The following is a 25,070-nucleotide window of genomic DNA, read 5'->3' on the forward strand; positions in this document are numbered from 1 at the left end:
TAGTATTTTCCTTCTGATGATATTTTAGTTTTTAATTGTCTTGTTGACCACTTGTTAGAATGTTGCCTATTTGAGGATTAAATTAAATTCAATTAATCTTCTATAGCGCTTTTACAATGTAGATTGTGTCAAAAAAGCGTTACATAGAAGTTCAAGTAAATTGAAAACTGTGTCAGTCCAGTTTCCAGAGTTGAAGTTCAGTTTAGTTCAATTCAGTGTGGTTTAAGTTTCACTGCTGAAAGTCCAAACACTGAAGAACAAATCCATTAATGCACAACTCCACAAGGATGTGTGTGTGTGTGTGGCATTGAATCATATTGGTTTTTGCACATCTGATTGGTTAGGTAGAGTAATATTGGATGACATCTGTACTATTCTGACTTTGCATTTCCTTCTGAGCTGTACTGTAGATTTTTTGAGTTTTAGGCAAATATTATAAGCAAATAAGGAACGCGGAATCAGAAATGATTCATGGAAGTTAAAAGTTAGGTTAAAAGTTAAGCCTTAAAATACAGATACACACATATGAGCTGAAATTTACACTTCCATAAGATCAGTAGTTCAGTAGTTTTTTAATGTAAGGATGGGCCGTTTATATGGACACACCTTAATAAAATGAGAATGGTTGGTGATATTAACGTCCTGTTTGTGGCACATTAGTTTATGTGTGGGGGCAAACATTTCAAGATCGGTGGTGACCATAGTGGCCAATTTTAAGGTCATCTTGGAACCAACTTTTGTTTTTTTCAATAGGAAGAGGGTCATTTGACTCATCGAACTTATTTGGAATTTCACAAGTAAAAACAATGGTGTGCTTGGTTTATTCTTTCATGAGTTAATTACAAGTTTCTGACCACTTTTAAAATGTGCTCAATGTGCTGTCCATTGTGTTGGATTGTCATTGCAAACCTCTTTCACCCCCTCTTCACACACTGATAGCAACACTGCAGGAGAAATGCCAGCACAGACTTCCAGTATCCGTAGTTTCAGGTGCTGCACATCTTGTATCTTCTCACCATAATTTCATATCTAGATAAAATAGCCTAAGCTAGATTGAAATAATTTAAAGAATTACCAATATGGGATATAATAAAATCACATTAAATAAATAAACCAATATAAAACAAACAAAAGCTATAAGAATGTAGGTATATACAATACATAAATAAATAATTTTTAAGCCATGTATAACTTTTATTTTTAGATTTTTTTTTAGATATTTTAGATTTTTTTTGTCCATTTTTATATTTATTTGAGATATTTTATAAAACAATAAACACCAGAGGAGGTGTAAAATATTATTTATAAAGTATTTGGATATGGTGATATTAATCAAATCGTGCAAACAGAGCATTTTTTGGGTAAGTGAAAGCAGAGACTACCTTTTTTCTGTCATCCAGTCCTGCGCAGCACTGCTTTACAAATGCATTCGGGATAACTGCAAATACAAAATGTGTTCTATGTCCTTAAACAAATGTTTATGCTTTTATATGACGTGGTAAAATGTGTTGTGTAAAACCATGTTGTGCTGTGACGCAGTTTACTGTGAAAATGTGATTTTCTTTAAATCACTTGTGCCTTCTCTGTAGCCATATCTGTATATCTACATTCTTGTGTAAAGTATCTCAGATGAAACTGCTTTTGTTAAGAAGTTTCCTTATGGTAATTATTTGTAATCTACTGCTAAACTGCCAGTTACACATACACACACATACTAAATACATGAGTGTGTTATATATAAAAATGTATATAGTTATGTAACATATCTGGTATTTAAATGCGTCTTATATGAGCACTTCAGTTTAGATTTCATAGAGAAGCCTCTCTCTGATTTCACTATGTTCTGCATGACTTTTGAGTGCTCAGAGTGACACACCACTGCTGTTGATAGAACAAACTCATTTTACACAGCTTAGGAATTCATGAAAATTGTGTTGATGGTAACAACTATTTCAGTCGTTAATCCATGATTTGCTGCATTGCAGTGAAGTTCCTTGTTTTGTTACACTTTTCAGTCGTGACTTTGTTACAGAGATACAGTTTTTCACTTACCATTATTTACTTACCCTGCACTTGTTCCAAACCCATTTGAGTGTCTTTTTTCTGTTAAACACAAAGGAAGATATTCTGAGGGATGTTGGAAAAATCAGCCACAAACATGGGTATTTTCCAAACTGCACTTGTTTCTAAGCAATTTCACTAATTAAGTGTCGGGTGACTGACCTAAAACTTTTTAAAAACTTAAAAAAAAGATTTTCTAAAACTCTGGGTACAGTCAGTGTGGTTTTGAGGACACCACAACCAGTGTTTTCACCCCATTTGCTCCTTTCCAACAAGGCTGAGTTCACACCAAATGCGGAAGACGTGAATGAGACAAATTCTGCTCTTTCGTGGCAAACGTATCACATTTTCCCGCATTGTTTACACCGCTGGACAGTACCTTGTTTGGACTGACTTGTATGCAGTTTACTGGCAAAAACAATTCATTCCCCTTTGGGTGTGAACCCAACAAAAAAGGCTTTTATCGCCACCTGTTGGTTTAGCATGCTCTTAACGTGGCATATCGAATTTCCAATTTACATGACGAATTTTGTAAGTGGAAAAACTAAGCGTTTCACTGGCAAGAAAACAGTTAAACAGAGCATCTGCAGCGGGAGAATGAGAGATGAGCCTCCTCATTATTTAGGCCTACTTTCACTTTCGTTCTCGTGGATAGGGAAATTATTATATCAATTAACCTTATAAATAATTAATTTTGTTTGTTAAGTGCAAAGATTTGTTTCAAAACTATTTCTAAATTCAGTTCTAATTTTTAACAAACCAATTAATAAACAATAATAACGAAGTGTGATCAAAAGTTATATCCTAAAACACATGCTGTGCCCCATACGGTCGAAAAAACAGATGGGCAAATCTAAGCTTGTTTTTAATAAAACAAATATATATATATATATATATATTAGGGATGTAACGGTATTGTAAATACCGTCATACCGCAATAGCAATGTTTTACAATTCCCATCAGTCCAGGCGTGGCCATCATCCTTTGCTGTCTGTTGTCACTACAGATCCAGTTATGCGGAAATGGATTGTGCGGGGATGAAAAAGAGCTGGAAATGATCGAACCTAAGCAGGTGTTGTTGCCACGCGCGTACTGAATAGCGGTGTTGTCGCGCGCGTTCTGATCAGCTGTGTTGTCGCAGGCGTACTGTAAAGCGGGGAGGGGGGGTTGAGCGCGCATACTCAAGAGCGGTGTTGTCGCACGCCTAATGAAGGGCGGGGCGGAGGGTGTGTCGCGTCGCGGGGGCACTTTTGATCATTTTGGAAGGGCATTTTCTATCCAAGACAAAAAAGGGCATGTGCACTGCACAGGTTGAGCCCTATGTGTGCACGTGCCTGCAAGTTGGGGAATACGTCTAATAACAGTCATGGGGACTGCAGAATACAGCACACTGTTCAGATTGATGCAGACATTGACTTGTACCGCAAAGAGACCTCTATCTCACTTATGGCTTGTCCTCTCAAGTGGGGGAAAGACAATGCACAACGATACCCACTGCTGTCAACCTAGGCCAAGTCATATCTCTGTCCCAGAAACCTCAGTCCCAAATGAGAGGCTTTTTTTCTGTTGCAGGGGACATTGTAAATACCCAGAGATACCAGCTTTTACTAGATTATAGTTATATGATAATTTTCCTTAAAACCCATCTTTATCTAAGTGAGTGAGTGGGTGATTAAATGTTGAATGTGATGAGTTTTCAACAATACTAAATTGAAACTTTATTTTTTTACATGGTTTAATAATTTTTTGTTATTAAAATTGAAGTTCCTGTTTCAAAGCTTACAGATAGATGGCTAATTTGTATGTCATTGACACTTTTGGCACTTTTTTGGAGTATTTTCATTAGTTTTGTTTTTCCTGTAAATGATTCAATAAATACCGTACCGTGACATTCATACCGAGGTATTACCGTACCGTAAAATTTTGATACCGTTACATCCCTAATATATATATTAGGGGTGTCACGATTTCGATTTTTAATCGAAATCGATCGAAATTTATGCTCAATTTCGATTATCGAATCAAAAAATAGAATCGTCGATGCTGCCACGCCCCCATGTCACGTCAGCTTGGCTTGCCAAGTGGGAAAAAACAGGTTTGTTGAAGTGCTTGTTGAACTGCAGATACAGGAGACCCGTCGACAGAGCTTAAATCCTCTCCTCTTTCAATGAAGTCGCCGGTGTATAAGCATTTTGGATTTCCAGTGAGTTATGTTGACAACGTTTGTGTTGTCGACAAAAAACACAGTTTTGCAAGCTCTGCTATGTACGTATTACGTACGGTTCGTCCGATAGACAACACCGGCATCGCGATCCTCCGCCCGCCCCCGTTGCAAATCCGCTCGCGAAAAGTACACACTCAGGCCCTGTTTACACTGTCTTTGTTTTTAAATGGCATTTTAGAACGACAACGATTTGACATCCACAGTGGCGTGTAGCATTTCTGAGCAGCCCTCCTTACTCTCTAACTTACCTCTGAAAATGCACATCACGTGACCACACAGACGCACACACAGCCATATGAGCTTGAGACAGCGGGTCCAGGCAGTCAGAGGACTGCTTCAATCTTTCACTCACTTGTACTTTGTCATTTTAGCGAACACCTCAGATAGTGTTGGCTGGTTCCTGTTGGTTGTGCGTCTTTTTTACCGACGCCATTATAACGACACAGATCACTGCCTATTCACGAGTCTCGCAGAAAAAGTGATTGACAGGTGGTAATTATGTGTGTATCTTGCCTTCATTCATTTACTGTATGTTTATGTACTGTATGATTTGTTTATGGGTAAAACAAAGACCATGCAGGTCAGGTAGTTTAAAGTAGGCTACAAATAATTAATTGGTCATTAATTAATTATTCATAATCGAAAATCGAATCAAATCGTGCCTTTAGAATCGAAAATGTAATCGAATCGAGGATTTGGAGGATCGTGACACCCTTAATATATATATATATATATATATATATATATATATATATATATATATATATATATATATATATATATATATATATATATATATAATATATATATATATATATAATATATATATATATATATATATATATATATTATATATATATATATATATATATATATATATATATATATATATATTTAAAAGTGTAAAATACTTTTGTATAATTTGTATAATTTTGTATTATTAGCAGTAATATTTATTATATATATATATATATATATATATATATATATATATATATATATATATATATATATATATATATATATATATATATATATGCATATAATAAATATTACTGCAAATAATACAAAATTATACAAATTATACAAAAGCATTTTGTCATGAATAAACTGAAAAACCCCCGAGATGAAGAAGGCATGAATGTATGGTTTTATATTTATGTAGACTAGAAAATAATATGTTTTGTAATATTTTAATCCTTTATATTTATATCCTTATTATATCCTATATATATCCTTTTATATTTGAATTCTTTTTCATATGTAAAGACATTGCGTATTGCTCTACATCTTGTGAGTATTAAGCAGTGTGTAAATGAGGCGCACAATTAACGCGCTCTGCGCTGGACTTTAGACCGGCTTTGTTATTATAGTTTCTCAAAATAACAACGCGCCAGCAATGTGCCTCAACACGCCTCCTTTTTTAGATCAGAACGCCTATGGGTGCACATATGAGCGCAAATGCATTTGCTATTTAAACAGCATGGCGCAAAATGTCAAAACGATATTTTAAAAAATGAAAGCGGGAAAACTGTTTATTAAAGTAAAATATGAACATGTGGACATGGTCTTAAGTCAGTAGCTGGACAGTAGTTATTCTGTTGTGTTTTAAGTCGGCCGATTGAATGCATTTTTAACAAGCTCTGATAATGGACACATTTAAAATGTACTGTATTAGACCCTGTTACATGTCTATTATTTACCATTGTCCACTTGTAACTAGATTGACACAAACATATCTTAAAGTTTAAACACAGTTGTGCAGGAACAATGTGTGAATATAGCCAGCCTCTAATAGTAAAAAAATAAAGAAATCAAATTTTTAATAGAATTTATGGTAAGTACGGGTGACACAGTGGGTTTGCTGTCACATCACAGCAAGTGACATTTCTGTGTGGAGTTTCCATGTTCTCCCTGCGTTCACGTGGGATTCCTCCGGGTGCTCCGGTTTTCCCCACAGTCTAAAGACTACACTATAGGTAAATTGGGTAAGCTGAATTGTCTGTAGTGTATGTGTGTGAATAGGAGTGTATGGGTGTTTCTCTGTGATGGGTTGCAGCTAGAAAGGCATCTGCTGTGTAAAACATACACTGGATAAGTTGGCGGTTCATTCCACAGTGGCGACCCCAGATTAACAAAGGGACTAAGTTGAAATAAAAATGAAGGAATAAATAAATTTTAAGTATTATATTGAAATAAATACATAAAAACAAACATTTTGATTGACATTTTCCCTCTGCATATGTACTCAGAGGGGGAATGTTCCACTCATTAGTGATAAGTGATTAGCATAGACAGCCCTGAGTGAGAGCAGCCATCTGCCTTTACACTTTTAAATCTTCTGCGTAGCTCCACCTACTTTTGAAAAGAGGCTGGCAGCATCTCATTTGAATTTAAAGCAACAAGTCAATAAAATAACACAAATTCAAAAATCAAAGCCTAAAAGAGGCAGTTTCAAATAGTTAAACAGTGTGTAATAAACAGTGTTTTTGTGTGTTATTCTGAGCTAAAACATGTGCACTCTAGTGACATCAGAGATTTATTTTACACCTGGTAAAAAATGACACAATGGGTTACCTTTAATAAGGTGCAAAAACTGCCTAACTGATATAACAGTAATAAAACTGTTCAACACACTAATAAAGGTAACTATGTTAAATGACTGGCATTTTAGTTCTGTGTAAATCACTTTTACAACCTTTGTAGTTTTGCAGGTTGCACTATTACAGTTTTTTACAATTGCTATGACACTTTTATCAATACATTTAACAAGTTTCCTAAAATCTTAACACAGTTAGCACAACATCCGTCTTCGTGGGCTATACAATTAACACATTTCTTGTTGCTTTGACACAAAATGCATCCAGTTAACACAAATTTAAAATGCTTTAACTTATTTTACACACAAGCACAACCAAGAACAAAACAATGTAATTTTACAGTCAAATTTACAAATGCTTTAGCACAGTATGTCAGAACAGATAACACCATGTTCTAAACAGAAATTATATAGGATAAAGTCATAGTGAACAGCTGTTCTAATTGTGAATTGAAACACAAATATATTCCTTATATTTTATTCAATTGCCAATGAGAAACAGCATATTGCAGTTATATATATATATATATATATATATATATATATATATATATATATATATATATATATATATATATATATATATATATGTAACCGCAATATGATGTTTCTCATATACATTATTTTATATATATATATATATATATATATATATATATATATATATATATATATATATATATATATATATATATATATATATATATATATATATATACATGTACAAATAGATACAAATATACAAATAGAGGACTCTTGAGGTTTTTGAAAGGAACAGTGAGCCCATCAAAGAACTCTGTCACCAATACGCCCATGTAAGATTATGCAATATAGTACAATACACAGTGTGTTTCGAAGTAAACTACTCTTTAAACCTGGAGTTCATTAGTACATACAGTACATATACAGTACAGCATTTGCATACACTGTGTCTAATTACTTTCAGAGAGTCATGAAGTAAGAGGCCAATCAAGTACCACATGAAATTTTCAATGTTGACAAGGCTGGGGATGTCGCCGTAGGAAAAACATAATAGGCCAAAGGGCCACAGTTACCGTGCCGGGCCTCAGAAGATATCAAGTATAATGTGGATGAGAACATGTGGCAAAAGACCGGGCAGAATAGAAGATTACTTTGTTATTTTATTATAATTGTGGTGCTTCTGATGTCCTTCTGCAAAAAAAGTCTGTACTGCAGAAATTCTGTGTCTGTATTTTTTTTTTTTACATAAACTGTAAATTTTATAAAGCTATTTTTTTCTTCGTTTTGTAAAGAATTTTTGCAGTAAAAGAAAGAAAATGCATGCATTTACTTAACCCAATGAAACAAAACTGTAACGAGACTTCAAATACAAGGGCAGAGCTTACACATAAACTAAAGTTTCTGTAATGTCAGCTGATGATAGTGTTTTTATTGTCAGTGTGTTCTGATTGACTGAATGTTTCTGTTGGAAGAGAACGTGTTAGTGTTTTAAACAATAGTTTCATTTTGAAACATGTTTGCAGTGTTTTGTTAGACATGTTGTAGTGTGTTCGTTTATTATTGTATTTTGAAAAGTAGTTTAGAGGTTTAGTTTATAATGTGTGATTTTGAGCATGAAATTGTTTTGCCAATTGTGTGTTTTAGGTGTGTTGCTGCGTTAAGAGTTTAGCAAACTTGATAAATGTATTGAAAAAAGTGTCATAGCCATTGTAAAAAACTGTAAGAATCGGGATTTATTTCACAATAGAAAAGAACACATGTAAACACATCAAAACATGTAAAGCCTGTTTATTAGCATAAGTGAAACTAAAGAGTTACTGTGATAACAGTTCTGCCTTAATAGCATTACCACAGACACAACTTAAGGTTCAACTGTTATTGACTGAAATTTTGTCTTCTAGGTGGGTCCTGGAATCTCAAGAATTCTAATTCCTCAGATTGTGAAGATTGTTAAAAGAATTTGCTATAAACAATGTAAATGTTTTAGAATGAAATGATGTTTATCAGATTCATTAATCTCAAACTGAAATGTTAGAGCTGCCTCAAATAGTTCATCCAAAAAAAAAAAAAGTGTTGTCAAGATTTATTCTCTTTCCTCTTGTCCCAACCATACTTGAGTTTATTTTATCTTGTGAACACAACATATATTTTGAAGAATGTGACACCTAAAGTATATCCACTCTCTTCCATAGTGTTTCTTTTTTTTTCTACTGTGCGTGTGGATTAATTGCAAAAATTCATTTATGTGTTTCCCTATAGCTAATTAATTTAGTGGGTAACATTTTACAATAAGGTTTATTAGTTAATGCATTTACTAACATTAACTAATCATGAACAAAACATGTACAGCATTTATTAATCATAATTTAACATTTACTAATGCTTTAGTCCAGGGGTCTCAAACTCGCGGCCCGCGGGCCATTTGCGGCCCTCAGTGCAATATTTTGTGGCCCGCGCTGACCGCTGTACACTGACAGAATCAGCGGAGCAGGGAGAGAGAGCGCTCCCCGCTCTGCTGATTCTATCCGAACACAGCGCACTTGTCACTCTGATCAGCTGTGTTGTCGCGCGCGTACTCAAGAGCGGTGTTATCGCGCGCCTACTGAAGGGCGGGACCGAGGGTGTGTCGCGTCGCGGGGGCACTTTTGATCATTTTGGAAGGGCACTTTCTATGCAAGACTAAAAAGGGCATGTGCTCTGCACAGGTTGAGCCCTATGTGTGCACGTGCCTGCCCTGCATCTTATATATATTATAGGTAGATACAGACTGGTACAGACTGATGTGACTGGAGTGGGGTGGGGGTGTTTTATTTATACATATATACGCCTTTTTTTAGGTGAGGGAATGGAAGTTTTGAGTGAGTTCCCCCACTTTTTTCCCTAGGACTTCAATAAGTCAAAGTACAGGTCTAGACTTAATGATGATCATCTTCAAGCCATACTGAGGGTCTTAACTGCTTCCGCTCTAAAGCCAAATGTGGTTCAGATTTGTGAGAAGAAGCGCTGTCAAGTCTCTGGCAGCAAGAAGTAGGCAAAAGATGCCATGTTCAGAAGAACTGTTCATAATCTTCACTCAATGCTCTATTAATGTTCAGGACACTTTATGTTCAGAAGAAATAATTAAAACGGTTAATAATGACATTTGAGGACTTTTTTTTGTGAAATCCCTTATGGGGCCCAGCCTCACCCAGACTTTGCCTCCTGCGGCCCCCAGGTAAATTGACTTTGAGACCCCTGCTTTAGTCCATGCCAAGTTCATGATTGTTAACATTAACTTTAACTAACATGAACAAATACAGTAGTAGTAGATGTATTGTTCATTGTTTATTCATGTTAGTAAATGCATTAATTAACATAAACTAATTAACCTTATTGTAAATGTGACCATTTAGTGTATTGAATTGACATCCCTAGTGGTGCCTTTCTGCTGCTAATTTATCAAATGGTTTGTCTGTGGTTGAGTTAACTTATTTTGTTTGTGGCTGTTGCACCAATGAGTAGGCTTGTTAAAGGGATAGTTCAACTAAAAATGAGAATTTACAGGTAATTTACTCACTCTCAGGAAATTGAAGATGTAGGAACAATAAAGAAGATGTTTAGCTGAATCCATGCTAGTCAATGGTCAAATAAACATAAACAAACAAAAAAGTCTAAATAAATCCCTGTGTCTCTCCTAATGATACAACAGTCTTATGAAGCAAAATGTTCGGCCCGTGGAAGATATTTAACACTATTTTCAAAATGATTAGCCTTAATCCACAGCCTGTGCAAACAGTTCTCAGCATGCACACATGTAAACATTGTTCAGTTTCTTGCACAGACCAGTCAGGTCATTTAGAGCCACAGAGATTGATTTGCACTTGTTTGTTTGTGTTTATTTTTAAGCTCAAAAAATGGGTAGTTTCAAAGCCAGTTAAAGACGAGATTGATAGCATAACATTTAATGCTAACTTGCTCTATGGCAGTACACAGGAAAGGAGACCAAAAGCCACTATGTGATTGTCTAAGACGTGCTTTACATGACCAAGTTAGCATTATGAGTTTTCCAATGGTAGTATAGACATTTTCATCTCCACCAAAGTAAGGAAATCTCTGATAGTTTTACATTATACAACTTTATAATGCTCAACAATAGGGACTAACCAATGGCCCGGGGTCAGCGTGAGATTAACTTGAGACAGAGAGGATCATCACTGGCCAGATTAGGCTGTGCTGCCTTGTCACTAAAGTTTAATTTGCCTGTGACTATTTCTCTGTGAATTTGTAAACACCATGTTGATTTTCGATTCCTCTTATCTGATTGGATGTTGCGAGCGCATAATTTTTTTTCAACATAAAAAAAAATGAAATTATGTTTTGCAGTCAATTTGGCACGCTAGTCCCTTTTTGTTTTGCAATAAAACAACTGCACATTTCCATACTGCTATTTCAGCTTGCATAACTCTTTGAGTTTTGCTCATTGATTAACATTAACATTTTTTTTAAATGTTCATCTTAGTCACCATTTCAGAGGTGTCCATAGAGGAATGAACCGCCAACTATTCTAGCATGTATTTTACGCAGCGGATGCCTCTTCAGTTGCAACCCAGCAGTGGGAAAGACCCATACACGTGCACACACACACACGCACACACACAGCAAACTCCACAAAGAAATGCCAACTGGCCCAGCTGAGACTTGAACCAGCAATTTTTTTTTGCTGTGAGGTGACAGTGCTAACCACTGGCCACCATCCTGCCAAATTTCTTGATTCACAGACTATGCTGTTTCTCAATTCCAAGAATGCAGAGAATTGACTCGTGTTCTTTTGGACACTGGTCTTGCCAACTTAACTCGGAAGAACAAAGTCGGGAGACCACAAGAACAGAGAATGTGTCCTGTGAGAAATGAGATGCTGCATTCTTCCTGATGGTCACATGACCTTTACGCAGTGCATAAAGACCTTATAAATACTGTATACTTTGCACAACACAAATAGTGTATGTGTGAGTTTTTTCTGGGTGCTCCGGTTCCCCACACAAGTCCAAAGACGTGATACAGGTCAATTGGGTAGGCTAAAACTGTCCGTAGTGTATGAGTGTGCTGGATAAGTTGTCAGTTCATTCCCCTGTGGCGACCCCTAATTAATAATGGGATTAAGCCGAAAAGAAAATAAATGAATAATGTTTGCTTTCACAATATCATTTAGGAAAACTCCTAAGATAAATGAGTTATATCTCTGAACTTTAATAATAAATCTATACAAAATGCTGCCTTTTCCACCTCCTTTATTCAGCCGCAATGACTTCTGGGACTCACGAGCGAGTTTTACAGCGTCCTCCGTTGTTGCGGTCTTGAGTTTTGGAACTGAACTTTGGCAGTTGACAATGATGTCATTATTTTTGACACAATTTTCTAATCTTTGTTTATCTAAGAAATAGCCACATACTCGGGCCAGTAGAAGGATCTTTTATGTGAAGCTGCTTTGACAATCTACATTGTAAAAGCTCTATACAAATAAAGGTGAATTGAATTAAATAGAAAAAAAAATCCTTAGGGTTGAATTTTGTAATGGTTTGAACTTTCCGACTTGCATTTTACAAACACCAAGGACTACAGAATTAGCTAAAAATCTTCCTAAATGTTCTACTAAAGAAATAAAGTTGCCTATATCTTCGATGCCTTTATCTTCAAAAATGGTTGCGCAATGGCTAGTCACAGCTGCTCATGGCTGTCCTTTTTGGTAGTCTTTTATTGTTGTTTTCGCATGTCTGTTTTTTGTTTGTTTGTTTTTTTGTGCAAACATACCCTACACATGTCAAGACCTTATAGATATTGGAGATATAGACCGTCATATAGGGTTTTTCAGCATCACTTAATTGTTGCACATGTATATAATGTAAATTGTATACGTGTACAGTGACAATGAAAGGCATTCTATTCAATCATTCATTTTCTTTTCGGCTTAGTCCCTTTATTATTCTGGGGTCACCACAGCGGAATGAACCGCCAACTTCATTCATTCATTTTCTTTTCAGCCTAGTCCCTTTACTAAACAGGGGTTACCACAGCAGAATGAATTGCCAACTTATCCAGTATATGTTTTACATAGCAGATGCCCTTCAAGCTGCAACCCAGTACTGGGAAAAATCTATACACACTCATTCACACACATACACTACGGACAATTTAGCTTACCCAATTACCCTGTACCGCATGTCTTTGGACTGTGGGGGAAACCGGAGCACTCGGAGGAAACCCATACTAACATACTAACATGGGGAGAACATGCAAACTCCACACAGAAATGCCAACTGACTGAGGCTTGAACAAGCAACCTTTTTGCTGTGAGGCGACAGCACTACCCATTGCGCCACTGGCATTCTATTCTATTATATGATGAGTAAAACAATTGTACATTTTTATTGTTGGGTCAACTGTCTATAAAGCTGGAATGTGTTCGTGTTCCTCCTGCTAGTCTAGTCATCACAAAAACTACAGAAAGTTGTCCAACCAGTATGCATTTCTTTCTGTTGCTTCTGACATGCTTCTGTAACCATTTAAAAATAACACGTGGCTATTTTGAGAAGAATTTTTTGAATGCAGACGTCAGCTTTACTGTTTTTCATTCAAATGCTGCACCTTGATGGCAGTCAGTTTATCAGACTAACGTCAGAAAACAAATGAGCTGGCAGTGCAAATAGAGTCATGCAAATAGAGCCGTGTTGAGATGTTGTTTCCTAGAGGCTGTACAAATCCCTGGAGTCATAATGCAAAGAGTATTGTCTGTTTTATCGCTCAACTATTTGTTTTTGTGCAAGAGCGACAGATTCAGATGAAGAGAGAAAAGAGGGATTTGGTCTGCTGAGATGTACTAAAATCCTACAGGCAAACAATTGCTATGTTTTCATTTGATACCCAGAGCAGTTCTTCAGACCTAATGCCAGTGTATCTGGCAGGACTGACCGAGCTGATTGGGCAGCTCATTCTCATGTTCAAAGTCACAGGTGTATGCCCGCGAGCTATTAATTACCATCTCTACCTCATTATTTTTCATAATTATAATATATTCCAGTGATATTCCTCTCTGCCAACTGAATCTAATGAAATGGTCATGCACACTATAGACCGAGAGAGGTTATTGGTGGCACATGCATGCCAGATATGCTGTGCAAAAAAGCCTTCAGTGTACTGAAGCACAAGCAAGCTCACAATTTTAGGAATAATTATTACTGTATTTCCCTTCCTCTCTTTTAATTGTTGCTTGTAAACATGTACATTGGATATTGCATTTCTTTCATTAATTCTTTCTTTCTTTCTTTCTTTCTTTTTCTTTCTTTCTTTCTTTCTTTCATACATAAAATGGAATACATTGCCACCTGGTGGGGAAAGTAGTAAAATGCATGCTTTTTAAAGTTTTACTATAATTAATGCTATTTATATTTATTGTGTGCATTGTGGATAATGAAATGTTGCATGGAATTTCATTCTTTATCCTTTAAGAATGTCCTTTATCCCCTTTCTCATTTGGTAAAGGTTTTAATGACAGAATGATGAGTAAATCAGAGTTTGGTGCTATTTGTTGATATTATTGAATTAAAGCAATTTTTAGACAGTGACTTCTGTCCGTTTTAAAATGCTGCACAGGTATCAATCAAATAAGTCGTCTTTCTCAAATGGCACATATCTGAATAATGGTCATTCATTGCAGACATGTAAATAGTCATGATTTCAACCTTTTGGTTTATTAATCATTGTAAACATTCAGCAGTTGTGACTAATAAGGAGAAAAGCTTTCATTCATTTAATATGACCATTTGATAATATCCAGAGCTCACAAACAATATGTACTGTATGGTTACTGTTCTATTTTGGAAACATTAATATTGCTAAATAACTTCTGCAAACTAATAATTAATTTGATAAAAAAAAAAAGATATCACAATTACTTCTGAAGCATCATGTAGCATATATACAATAAATAAATAAACATATATTCGCCCTTTATGTTTATGTGGGAGAAATATATTGTTCCTTGGTACTTCTACTAGTTGTTATATTATTGGGCTTGTCACAATAATCAATATATCCACTTATCGAACATGTGGACATGGTGATGCAATATATACAGGGCTCGCAAAACTAAAAAAAAAAATGGGAGGAAAAACATTGCGTACTTCAGTGCTTTTAATTATTTTTTTTTATTAAATAGATACAATAAAAATAATTAAAATGTGGTTAGTCATAAATATACTGTATGTGTACCCTATAATGAATGCATATATATATAATTATTTTATTTTTTTTAGAAAATGTAGTATTTTCTAAAATGTATTTTCTATTCGGGCCATTACAATTTATTTCGGTCTTCCAAAAACTGAAAAGTCCCTGCCTATATATCATACCATACATAAAGATTAAAAAAAAAAAAAAACTATTGTAACTGCATTTTAGCTGATTGTGCAGACTCTCAATCGCTATTGGATGTGTCTGTGTCAGTATGGTTACAAAAAAAACACTTTAGTATTTACTATAAATTATTATAGTATATTTTCATGTGTGTGCCTGATGACTAAAAATAGATGTTACTTTTTCAATTTTTTTTTTCCTTGGACATTTTTGTTTACTTAACATTTATTATTATTATTTATTTGTTTGTTTAGGATATAGGTTCTGATACCAGTGCCTAATCATTAAATTGTGAAATGGCTATAAATAAATGAAATATTCTTAAGAATAGAATATGTGTTCTTTGGAAGATTGTACTTGCATTATGATGCTATTATAGTGTCAAAATGATCATTAAACAACAATAATATAGTTTATCTCAATATTTTTTTAGCTATACTGTATATCGTACCACAAAATAATAATAATAATAATAATAATAATAATAATAATAATAATAATAATAATAATAATTCGTGACAGCCCTATTTTTTATTATTGTAGTTGTATAAGTGAATTTCTTTTGCTAAAAGTCTCTGCTTAAAGGAATATGAAAGTTTTTTGGGTGAAATTGTGACCTCGTGTGGTTCCTTTGAGAATAACAGAGAACTTAATATCAAGACTTTTTCATGCAGCAAATTAAATGAAACTCTTAAAAATCCTCTTCATATTGTGATACGTTTTACAATAGATAAACACACTCAAATAATTAATAACAATTTAAATGATCAGTTTTATAACCAAATCAAAATGAGATAACAATAATACAATTTTTGGTCCTCTATTTTATTGCTAAGTTTCAGACGTCACCTGAAGAACATCTGCATTCATTGGCATCATTAGTGCAGTCCTCAGTTGATCTGTCAGTCCATCATGATGGTGATGATCCAGAATCTCCCCCTCTCATTCCTTCTCCAGCACCTGTATTTGCCTTACAATTAGTGGCCACCCCAATCCACGACTGACACCGCGTCGCAAAAGCAGCCCGCCAGTCCCCTCCCTCCCTCCATCCCTCTCGCAGTTCTCCATTTTCCTGGTGTTAATTTCCGCCGTCACCGTTCTCAGTCACGCCGGAGCTGCTTGAGCCCCTTTCCTCCTGTCAAGCTGCCTGGAGGTTTCCTTGTCAGCGGCTGGCAGGGAGGATCTGCCTCCTGGAGATGTTCATTTGGAGAGGAGAGCTGACAGGCCTGACAGCTCGTCGCCACAGGCCTTTTGTCATGTGATTCCAGGCTCCCCGCAGGTCCTCTCAAGCACTCCTTTATCCATCCATACAAATGAAGCCATGGACTCTTTCTCATATTTTTTTCCTCTTACTAGCCAATCTGCATACCACAGCATAGACAAAGACAGAGCCGCTCTCCCTCCTCTCTCGCAGACAGACTTTCTTAACAGGCTTTGGAGATTAACACTGCTTGCTCCCAGTGTCTGGGGGGTTTTTAATGCACCGGCGTTAAATTAACAGATTCATGCTGGCTGTAATTTTTTTTACTCTTTCACAATCGGCCAACTCACATCGCTCTTAAAGAGATGAAATGTAAGCCTCACGATGCTGAGAACGGTCAGCTAAATAATGAGTCTTCTGGATTAAGGCTGTTTGTCCGTGCTTGTACTTTTACATGATGTGAGACGTTTTCCACCATGTTTTGATGTTAAATGAATTGGTATGAATTAGGGCTGCGAAATGAGAATCAAAATCTTTTTTGCTTAAAATAAAGATCACAATTTTCTTACGATTCTGTAGATGTTAAATAATATAAATAGGCTAATAAGAGTAAGCTATTATTATTGTTATTTCTCAGACATATAGTAAAACAATAGTATTAGGCCTATGTGTTGGTCTACTGTTGATTTAAATCCTCATTTTTTGGGTTTTGAGACTTGAAATGGTGGACTTGAATAGACTTTGAATTCGTCCTGGTCTTTACTGCTCAGTAAAGCGATGACATTAGAATACAACTCTTCATAATTCTGAAGTTGATTTACTAGGTTTGAGATATATACTTGCAACATGTCACTGATATTAATAGATCATTTTTTAACTGGTAAAATCCAGTCTTCTCTGTGGTAAACAATCAGCTCATGTGTGACTTCGCAGCTGCAAAATATATATATATATATATATATATATATATATATATATATATATATATATATATATATATATCGGATACGGGTTGAATCGAGATCATGATCTTTTTTCAGTTAATCGTGCAGCCTTAATATGAATATTCGGAAGTATGTGGTTTCATCTTACACATTAAAATTAAGATAGATAGATAGATAGATAGATAGATGGATGGATGGATGGATGGATGGATGGATGGATGGATGGATGGATGGATGGATGGATGGATGGATGGATGGATGGATGGATGGATGGATGGATGGATGGATAGATAGATAGATAGATAGATAGATAGATAGATAGATAGATAGATAGATAGATAGATAGATAGATAGATAGATAGATAGATAGATAGATAGATAGATAGATAGATAGATAGATTGATAGATTTTTGCATAGCATTGTAATATGTTAGTAATTGTTTATTTTTAACAGGTACAAGTGACCCATTCGTCAAATTCAAGTTAGATGGCAAGCACATCTACAAGAGCAAAGTTGTGAACAAGAACTTGAATCCCACATGGAATGAATCATTTTCCTTGCCTGTCAGAGATCTCGATCAGACTCTTCATCTCAAGGTTTGAGCTACATTACACATTGCCAATATTTTTTTTTTATTTGTTTACAATATGGAAATGAATAAAAAAAAACAGGTTGGAAGATTAATATTTGACCAATTTACTCTTTTGTCATAGTAAAGACAAAAAAAAAATGTATGTCTCATTCAGGGTTTCCGTAGAGCAGGAGTCACCAATCATGGTCCTGTAGTGCCAGTGTCCCTGCAGGTTCAGCTCCAACTTGCTTCAACACACCTGCCTGAGTGTTTCAAGTATGCATTTAAGACCTTGATTAGCTGTTCAGGTGTGTTTGATTAGGGTTGGAGCTAAAATCTGCAGGACACCGGCCCTCAAGGAACAAGTTTGTGGACCCCTGCCGTAGAGTCTTAAAAAGTCTTAAAATATCTTAAATCTTAAAAGCTAAATTTTAGGCCTTAAAAAGTCTTAAATCTACCAATAGGTCTGTTGTAGGTTTTAAATCTTTTTAACGGGTCTCAATTTTTCTTTAATTATGTTAGGTACCCAATCTGGCCATTAACATACAGTCATACGACAATGTATGCTCATACAATCACCAACAATCCCAATCTCAATACATTTTTTTTAAATTTAAAAATAGCATTTTTAACTCTATTTACCATAATGTTTTATTACTTTCCTTACAGTAACGTTAAGTTAAAAGTTTAAAAGTTATCCATTTGTTTTCTGCAGAGAATTCTGATTATTTAAATTATTATTATTGTATTATTAAATGGATTTAATTCTTATCATTATTTAATGAGGTAAAAATATTTTCCAACTGGGATATTCGATTTTAAGTCTAAGACTCGTTTAAGTCTAAAATTTCATTCATAATGGTCTTAAAAAGAACTTAACTTGGTGATTAAACTTGGTGAAACCTGCAGAAATCCTGGTCATTACATTTGAACAAAAAAGTGATTTCATATACATAAAAAAATGTATTATATGAAAGTAAAGTGTCTTTTTTATGCCCACTTTATTCCATTTTGAAAATAAAGATGAAATAGTGTTTTGTGGTCCATTCAATGATATATATTTATACAAAAATTACATTGCATATAAATTTTTCTATACACACACACACGGTAATACCTAATAGCTCAAAGTATAGTATAGAAGTATTTGAAACTGCCTTAAATGAAATTAAATTAGTATTTTTCTTGGCTCAACTGTGATTCTTAAAGGGATAGTTCACCCCAAAATCAAAAATCCTTCACCATCACTCAAGTGGTTCTAAAGCTTTATGAATTTCTTTCTGTTAAACCAAAAACTAAATATTCTGATCAATATAGGAAACCAGCAACCATTGCCATCCATGGTAGGAACAAACAATACTATGCCAGTTAAAGGATGAAGGGCTGGAAGGGCATCTGCTGTGTAAAACATATGCTAGATAAGTTGGTGGTTCATTTCGCTGTTGTGACCCCTGATAAATAAAGGGACTAAGCCAAAGGAAAATGCATGAATGATGAATTATTTTAGATTAAAAAATAGTGTAATACTACTAGTAATTCTTCCACCAATGATGAATGCAGGTGTATGATCGTGACCTAAGATCCAATGACTTCATGGGATCAAGCAGCTTTCCTCTCAGTAAACTGGAGCTGGACAGGTGATGAACTTTATCATTTGATTATTACTTCATTATTACTTTCATTATCACCCCAAATAATGTCTTGTCAGAATGAAACAGATAAAGATTTGTGCTTTCCTCCTGCAGGATGGTTCTGATGACGCTGTCTCTGGAAGACCCCAACAGTGAGGAAAGCGATATGGGAGTGATCATTATAGAGGCCTGTCTGTCCATCCGAGAGGAACCGGCCAAACGAAATGTAGGACACCAAACAGTCCAAATTGTCTTATTTCAAATCAAAGTCAAACGATCTAACATCTTTTTTTTTTAATCATTTTTTAGAAGTGGCTCCTAAGAAGAAAGGGATCCTTCAATAAGGTTTGTCTTGAGAAACGTTTATCATAATACTTCTATTCAGTTGTAGATTTTTTTAAAGTGACTCAGTAAAAGTAAAGTTAGTACATTGATATCTTTTATATCACATTTGCCCACTGGAGGGCAGTAGATCTTCACCATCTTCCTCATACATTCTTCACTAAAGTTACACTAATTTCTGCAAGTTTTTGACTTGCAAGCTTTTGACTTTACCTTTACTTTACTTTCTCCTGTTAAGTTAGCAAATCTGTCATGCATTTTTGTGCAGATTCGTTTATAAATGAGGATATATTTACCTCACAGTGACAGGGAAAGCTTTTTTCTGTTCAAGGCTCTAAAGGTTTGCAATATATAATTTCTCTGAATAAAATCTGTGCCAAATACTACTGTAGAGAAAGGTTTGGTGCAGTGGATATTTTAGTATATTGTATTTATGTCAATCAATTTCATATCAATACATTGTATAGCATGATTAACATGTAAACAGAACATGTTGACTTTACATGTTAATCATCATAGCTCTTTTATAGTTTTGATATAGTAGGGCTCTTGTTGGATTGGGGAAGTTTTGTCTTGTAAATAGCTACTTTTGAGTTTTTGGAGATTTTTGCATCAGGACATATGTCTCAAATTTCTTATACAGTAATACAAGTCACCATGTGAGGACAAAATATTTATTCATGAGCATATTAAGTTAAGTTTGAACGGATTAGTGGAAAGGGTCTTTAAAGGGTAAACATGATCCATTAAATCATTTTTATAATAGTAGGATAGGAATTGGCAACGCAGTGGCACAGTAGGTAGTGCTGTCGCCTCACAGCAAGAAGATCGCTGGTCCAAGCCTCAGCTAGGTCAGTTCACGTTTCTGTGTGGAGTTTGTATGTTCTCCCTGGTTCTCCGCGTGGGTTTCCTCCAGGTGCTCCGGTTTCCCTCACAGTCCAAAGACATGTGGTACAGGTATATTGGGTAGGCAACATTGTCCGTAGTGTATGAGTGTGAATGATTGTATATGGATGTTTCCCAGAGATAGAAATGTAACAACACTGTATACAGTAGTTAACATTTGAAGCAGATCATAAAACTTTTCATCAAAGTTGTTCTAGAGCTATTGAACAGCACTCATTCTTGTCTTAGAACAAATTTAAAATCTTTTTTTGATCCACTACAGATGTTGAATACTGTACTCTTCATTATAGATTACAAAGAATCCTTGTTAAAGCTACAACTTTTTATTATTTCTTCTGCCCAAATGGTTTAAATTTGCTTGAAATGTTACATAGTCATAGGTCTTTCACTCTATTAGGGTTAAACTTGGCTTGTGTTCTGAAATATGTTTTTTGATTCATTATAATGCCAATCCGACATTGTGCTTTGCAGATTTTGCAGATACATTGTGGTACAGATGCTAAAAATGATATATTATGCAGTCCTAGTTCATATGTTTACAAGAAGATCTGAAAGTGGCTTTACACCATTACTTTCCATCCAACCTGATAGAGTTTGAGAAGTACCGCAAAGAGGAATGGGCAAAAATTCCCAAAGACAGGTGTGCCAAGCTTGTGGCATCATATTCAAAAGACTTGAGGCTGTATTTGCTGCAAAAGGTGCATCAACAAAGTATTGAGCAAAGGCTGTGAATACTTATGTACATGTGATTTTTCACATTTTTTATTTTTAATAAATTTCAAAAAACCTTCTTTCACATTGTCATTATGGGGTATTGTGTGTAGAATTTTAAAGAAAAATGAATTTAATCCATTTTGGAATAAGGCTGTAACATAAAAAAATGTGGAAAAAGTGAAGAGCTATGAATCCTTTCCGGATGCACCATAATCATCAGTTATTAGTTAAATTCATTTTATAAACAAATAATTTTAATGTAAGCTAATATATAATATTAAACCTACTAAAACATTAATTTGCATAACGTAAAAAAAGTTTACTTATTTTAATAAAGTAACTTACCATCAATTGTGTTAGTTTATTAATAAATGTTTCACACTTTACACCACAATGAAAAAAATCATAACGCAAATTCAAAATACAATCTCTCACTTCTTTCATGCAATTTTAGGGTAAAACTGCCCCATGCACCAACATTATTTATTTTTTGTGAGCCTGACTCAAACCGGACACCTGCTAGATTACACGATCAGGTACAGTCCGATCAGTGCGCTATGTGTTTTTGTTGTGTCTCCTCAAGCAAAACAACTGTGATCCAGATTTATTTGACACCTATCGGTACAGACAGAACATGTCTTCTCAATTCTTCCCTCTCCTCCTCTATCACACTTCCTCCATCGCAGTCTTCGAGATGGAAACGGCCAGCAGTTTTGGCACATAGCATGTGGTTCTACAGTGTGTGTGTGTAGTCTTATTTTAAGGCACGATGCCAGTGTAAGATGCTGAGGATATGTGTGATGGCTCATTCCCAGGCACGGTGAGCTATAACCCAGATGTTGGGATGTAATATCACAGCTGTGGATGGACAGCGCTGGAGCTCCAGCCAAATGGGTACGGCTTTGGGCTTGTCCCGTCGTCCCCATGCTGCTCCACCATATGGAGGCAATCCCTCCGCTCTTTTAGCACCAGGAATAGCCTCTCTTTAGGGGCCACTTACTCTTAAGCGGAATTGTTTTATTGGCCACGTCGATGGCAAATTTGTCCAAAATAAACACTTGGGAAGACTTGGCTCGGATGAATATTATATTTCTCTCTCTTTCTCTCAGCTCGCTCTTTAACTGTCGTTCACTCTCACTATCTCTCTGTAAAGAGGCTTGTTTATGGAGATGTGGCCATTACATTAAATGTTAATGCTGGTTTGTCTGTGTGTGTGTGTGTGTGATTGTAATGGAGGAAAGGCTCAGTCACACTCTCTCTGAGCAGCCAGGTGGGAAAACAGCTCTCTGGTCTGTGATTACTGGCAGAACAGAGCAGCCTCTTCCTGATGCTGGGTGTTTTTTTTATGAAAGTGCAGGGCTATCAAGCCTCACAAGTCATCTCTGTACTGTGTACTTATCCATCTGCATTCTTGTTGATGGACCTGATTTCTCTCTCTCTTTCCCTCTCTTCTGAGGCGCTGGGTATCACCTGCGCATTTCATCTCTCAGTTTTATTTTTTCATTTAGTTTTTATTTATTTATTTTGTTGTAGAAAGCCATTTATTTAAAATATGGTGATTGTTATTATTTGTTTAAGGTACCATATTGTACTATTATTTATTATCAGTGCAGGTCTGAGTTCAGACGATCCCAGTTTGTTTTAAAATGTATTTGCTCCTTTCTTTTAATCAAACTTTGCCATTAATAATTTGATTATTTTTTCACATTTTAAATAATACCTTTATTAGGCAATGACACTTTACATCTATTGCCATTATTTCCATAACAAACATAATGCATTTCACGCAGATTTTATTTAAGTTTCATTAAATTCATTCTTTTTTTTTCAAGAATTACATAACAAAAAGAGGGATCAAAATCTAAGAAACAAACATAAAAAAGTATACAGAAAAAAGATTTTTCAACATTTTAGTAGTAGAAATAATTACAATAATATCAAATTGGACACTGTTTATTTTATTATTTGTTCTTTTTTTTAATTATATTTCCCAATATTGATGTAAATGTGTAAATTCACTTTTTATCTAATGCAGTTCTAATGTAGTAAATGTGTAATTCTGCACTTTTTCACAAACTGCACTTTTTGCCCCAGTCTTCCATTCATACTCAAGCTCATGCGACAAGTTTCGCAGTTCGCTGCTTTGCAAAGTTCAAGCTTGGTGTACTTCAAAACATGACTTCTTTGTACAGAAATTTTGCTCGCTTTTTAAAAAGTCTAATCATATTGTTTAATCTCGCCCCTTTTCGCAGCGCCAAGCTCAAACTCAAAGTGTGACTTCCGCATTAGCTGAAGCTAAATTAATGAGTTTATATATACAGTGGTCTGAATAAGTGTTTGCTGCTTACTGATTTCTTATTTTTTTTTGCATGTTTGTCACACTTTAATGATTCATATCACATCATCATCATATCATCTCTTCATGCTGTTTTGAAATAAATGTTTTTATTAAGGGAAAACTAAATCCAAAACTACAGAGCCCTGTGTGAAAAAGTTTTTGCCCTCTTAAACTAAATGATAGTTAGAAAAATACTAAATACCTGGCAACAAAGGCTTTTTGCAGACACATTGTTTAACTTAATAAAGTATTTGTTATTTCTATACATAGCTGTAAACTAATAACTGCACTATTTTCTCAATGCTACAGTATTTTATAAAACAGCACAAACATTTCTTTGGTCAAATCTGGTTCCAGGTCAAGTCATTCTCACCATTTCATCAACACTTCATCAAATCCGTAGAATTGTAGCAACAATGTTCAAATGGAATGTTAATTTGATCGAAGCATAGAAAAACATGTTTATGATCAACAAATGTCAGATGAATAACTTCTGTAAATTATTGCCTGTATTGTCTGTTCCAGGGTCAACCGATAAGCCAGGCGCAGTTTGGGCGGTTCACAAAGAGTCAGGTTTGGTCAGGCGTTTACACTGTTATCTTGGTGGAAGGACAGGACATGCCAGACTGTGGACAAGGAGACGTTTACGTCCGCTTTAGACTTGGAGACCAGCGGGTCAGGAGCAAGGTCAGATCATCCTGATAAACTCTTCATCCTCCCGCTCAGTGTTTATTTATTTATTTATTTTTTTGACAGCTAATTTGAAATTATCTTTAATGCTTATTCTTGTGACTAAAAAAGCATTTAGGTTAGTCATCTCAATCAATTTAGTTTAGTAAGTCAAAAGAAGATTGCAATGTAAAATCTATCAGGTTACTTAAATCCTTACATTAAATAAGAATAAAACACCTGAATGATCTAAAAGTTTGAACAATACAGATACAGATTCAAAGGGAATAAAGTTAATAATAATAGTAATAATAATTAGTTAATAATAGTAATAATAATAATAATAATAATAATAATAATTCATAATTTAATCAACTTTCACTTGTTCAAAATATGTGTAACATTAGTTTTTTTTTCATAAAAAAGTCTTAAAATGTAAACAACTTATAATGTAAATAAGTTGTCATTTAATAAGAATATGTCAATAACTCAATTTTG

General features: G+C 34.9%; 1 protein-coding gene across 2 annotated transcripts in view; it reads left to right on the forward strand.

Annotated features, from left to right (window-relative positions):
• mctp2a (multiple C2 domains, transmembrane 2a) overlaps window positions 1–25,070 on the forward strand; it is a 92,750-nt gene that overhangs the window by 13,278 nt on the left and 54,402 nt on the right. For both annotated transcript variants that reach the window (XM_073930329.1, XM_685778.11), the window contains 5 exons: window positions 17,855–17,997; window positions 19,533–19,609; window positions 19,718–19,829; window positions 19,913–19,948; window positions 24,429–24,590. In XM_073930329.1, the coding sequence (XP_073786430.1) occupies window positions 17,855–17,997; window positions 19,533–19,609; window positions 19,718–19,829; window positions 19,913–19,948; window positions 24,429–24,590 (530 nt within the window). The remainder of the gene's footprint in view (window positions 1–17,854; window positions 17,998–19,532; window positions 19,610–19,717; window positions 19,830–19,912; window positions 19,949–24,428; window positions 24,591–25,070) is intronic.

Source organism: Danio rerio, chromosome 18, assembly GCF_049306965.1.
Source record: "Danio rerio strain Tuebingen ecotype United States chromosome 18, GRCz12tu, whole genome shotgun sequence".
In the NCBI taxonomy this organism is placed as follows: Eukaryota; Metazoa; Chordata; class Actinopteri; order Cypriniformes; family Danionidae; genus Danio; species Danio rerio.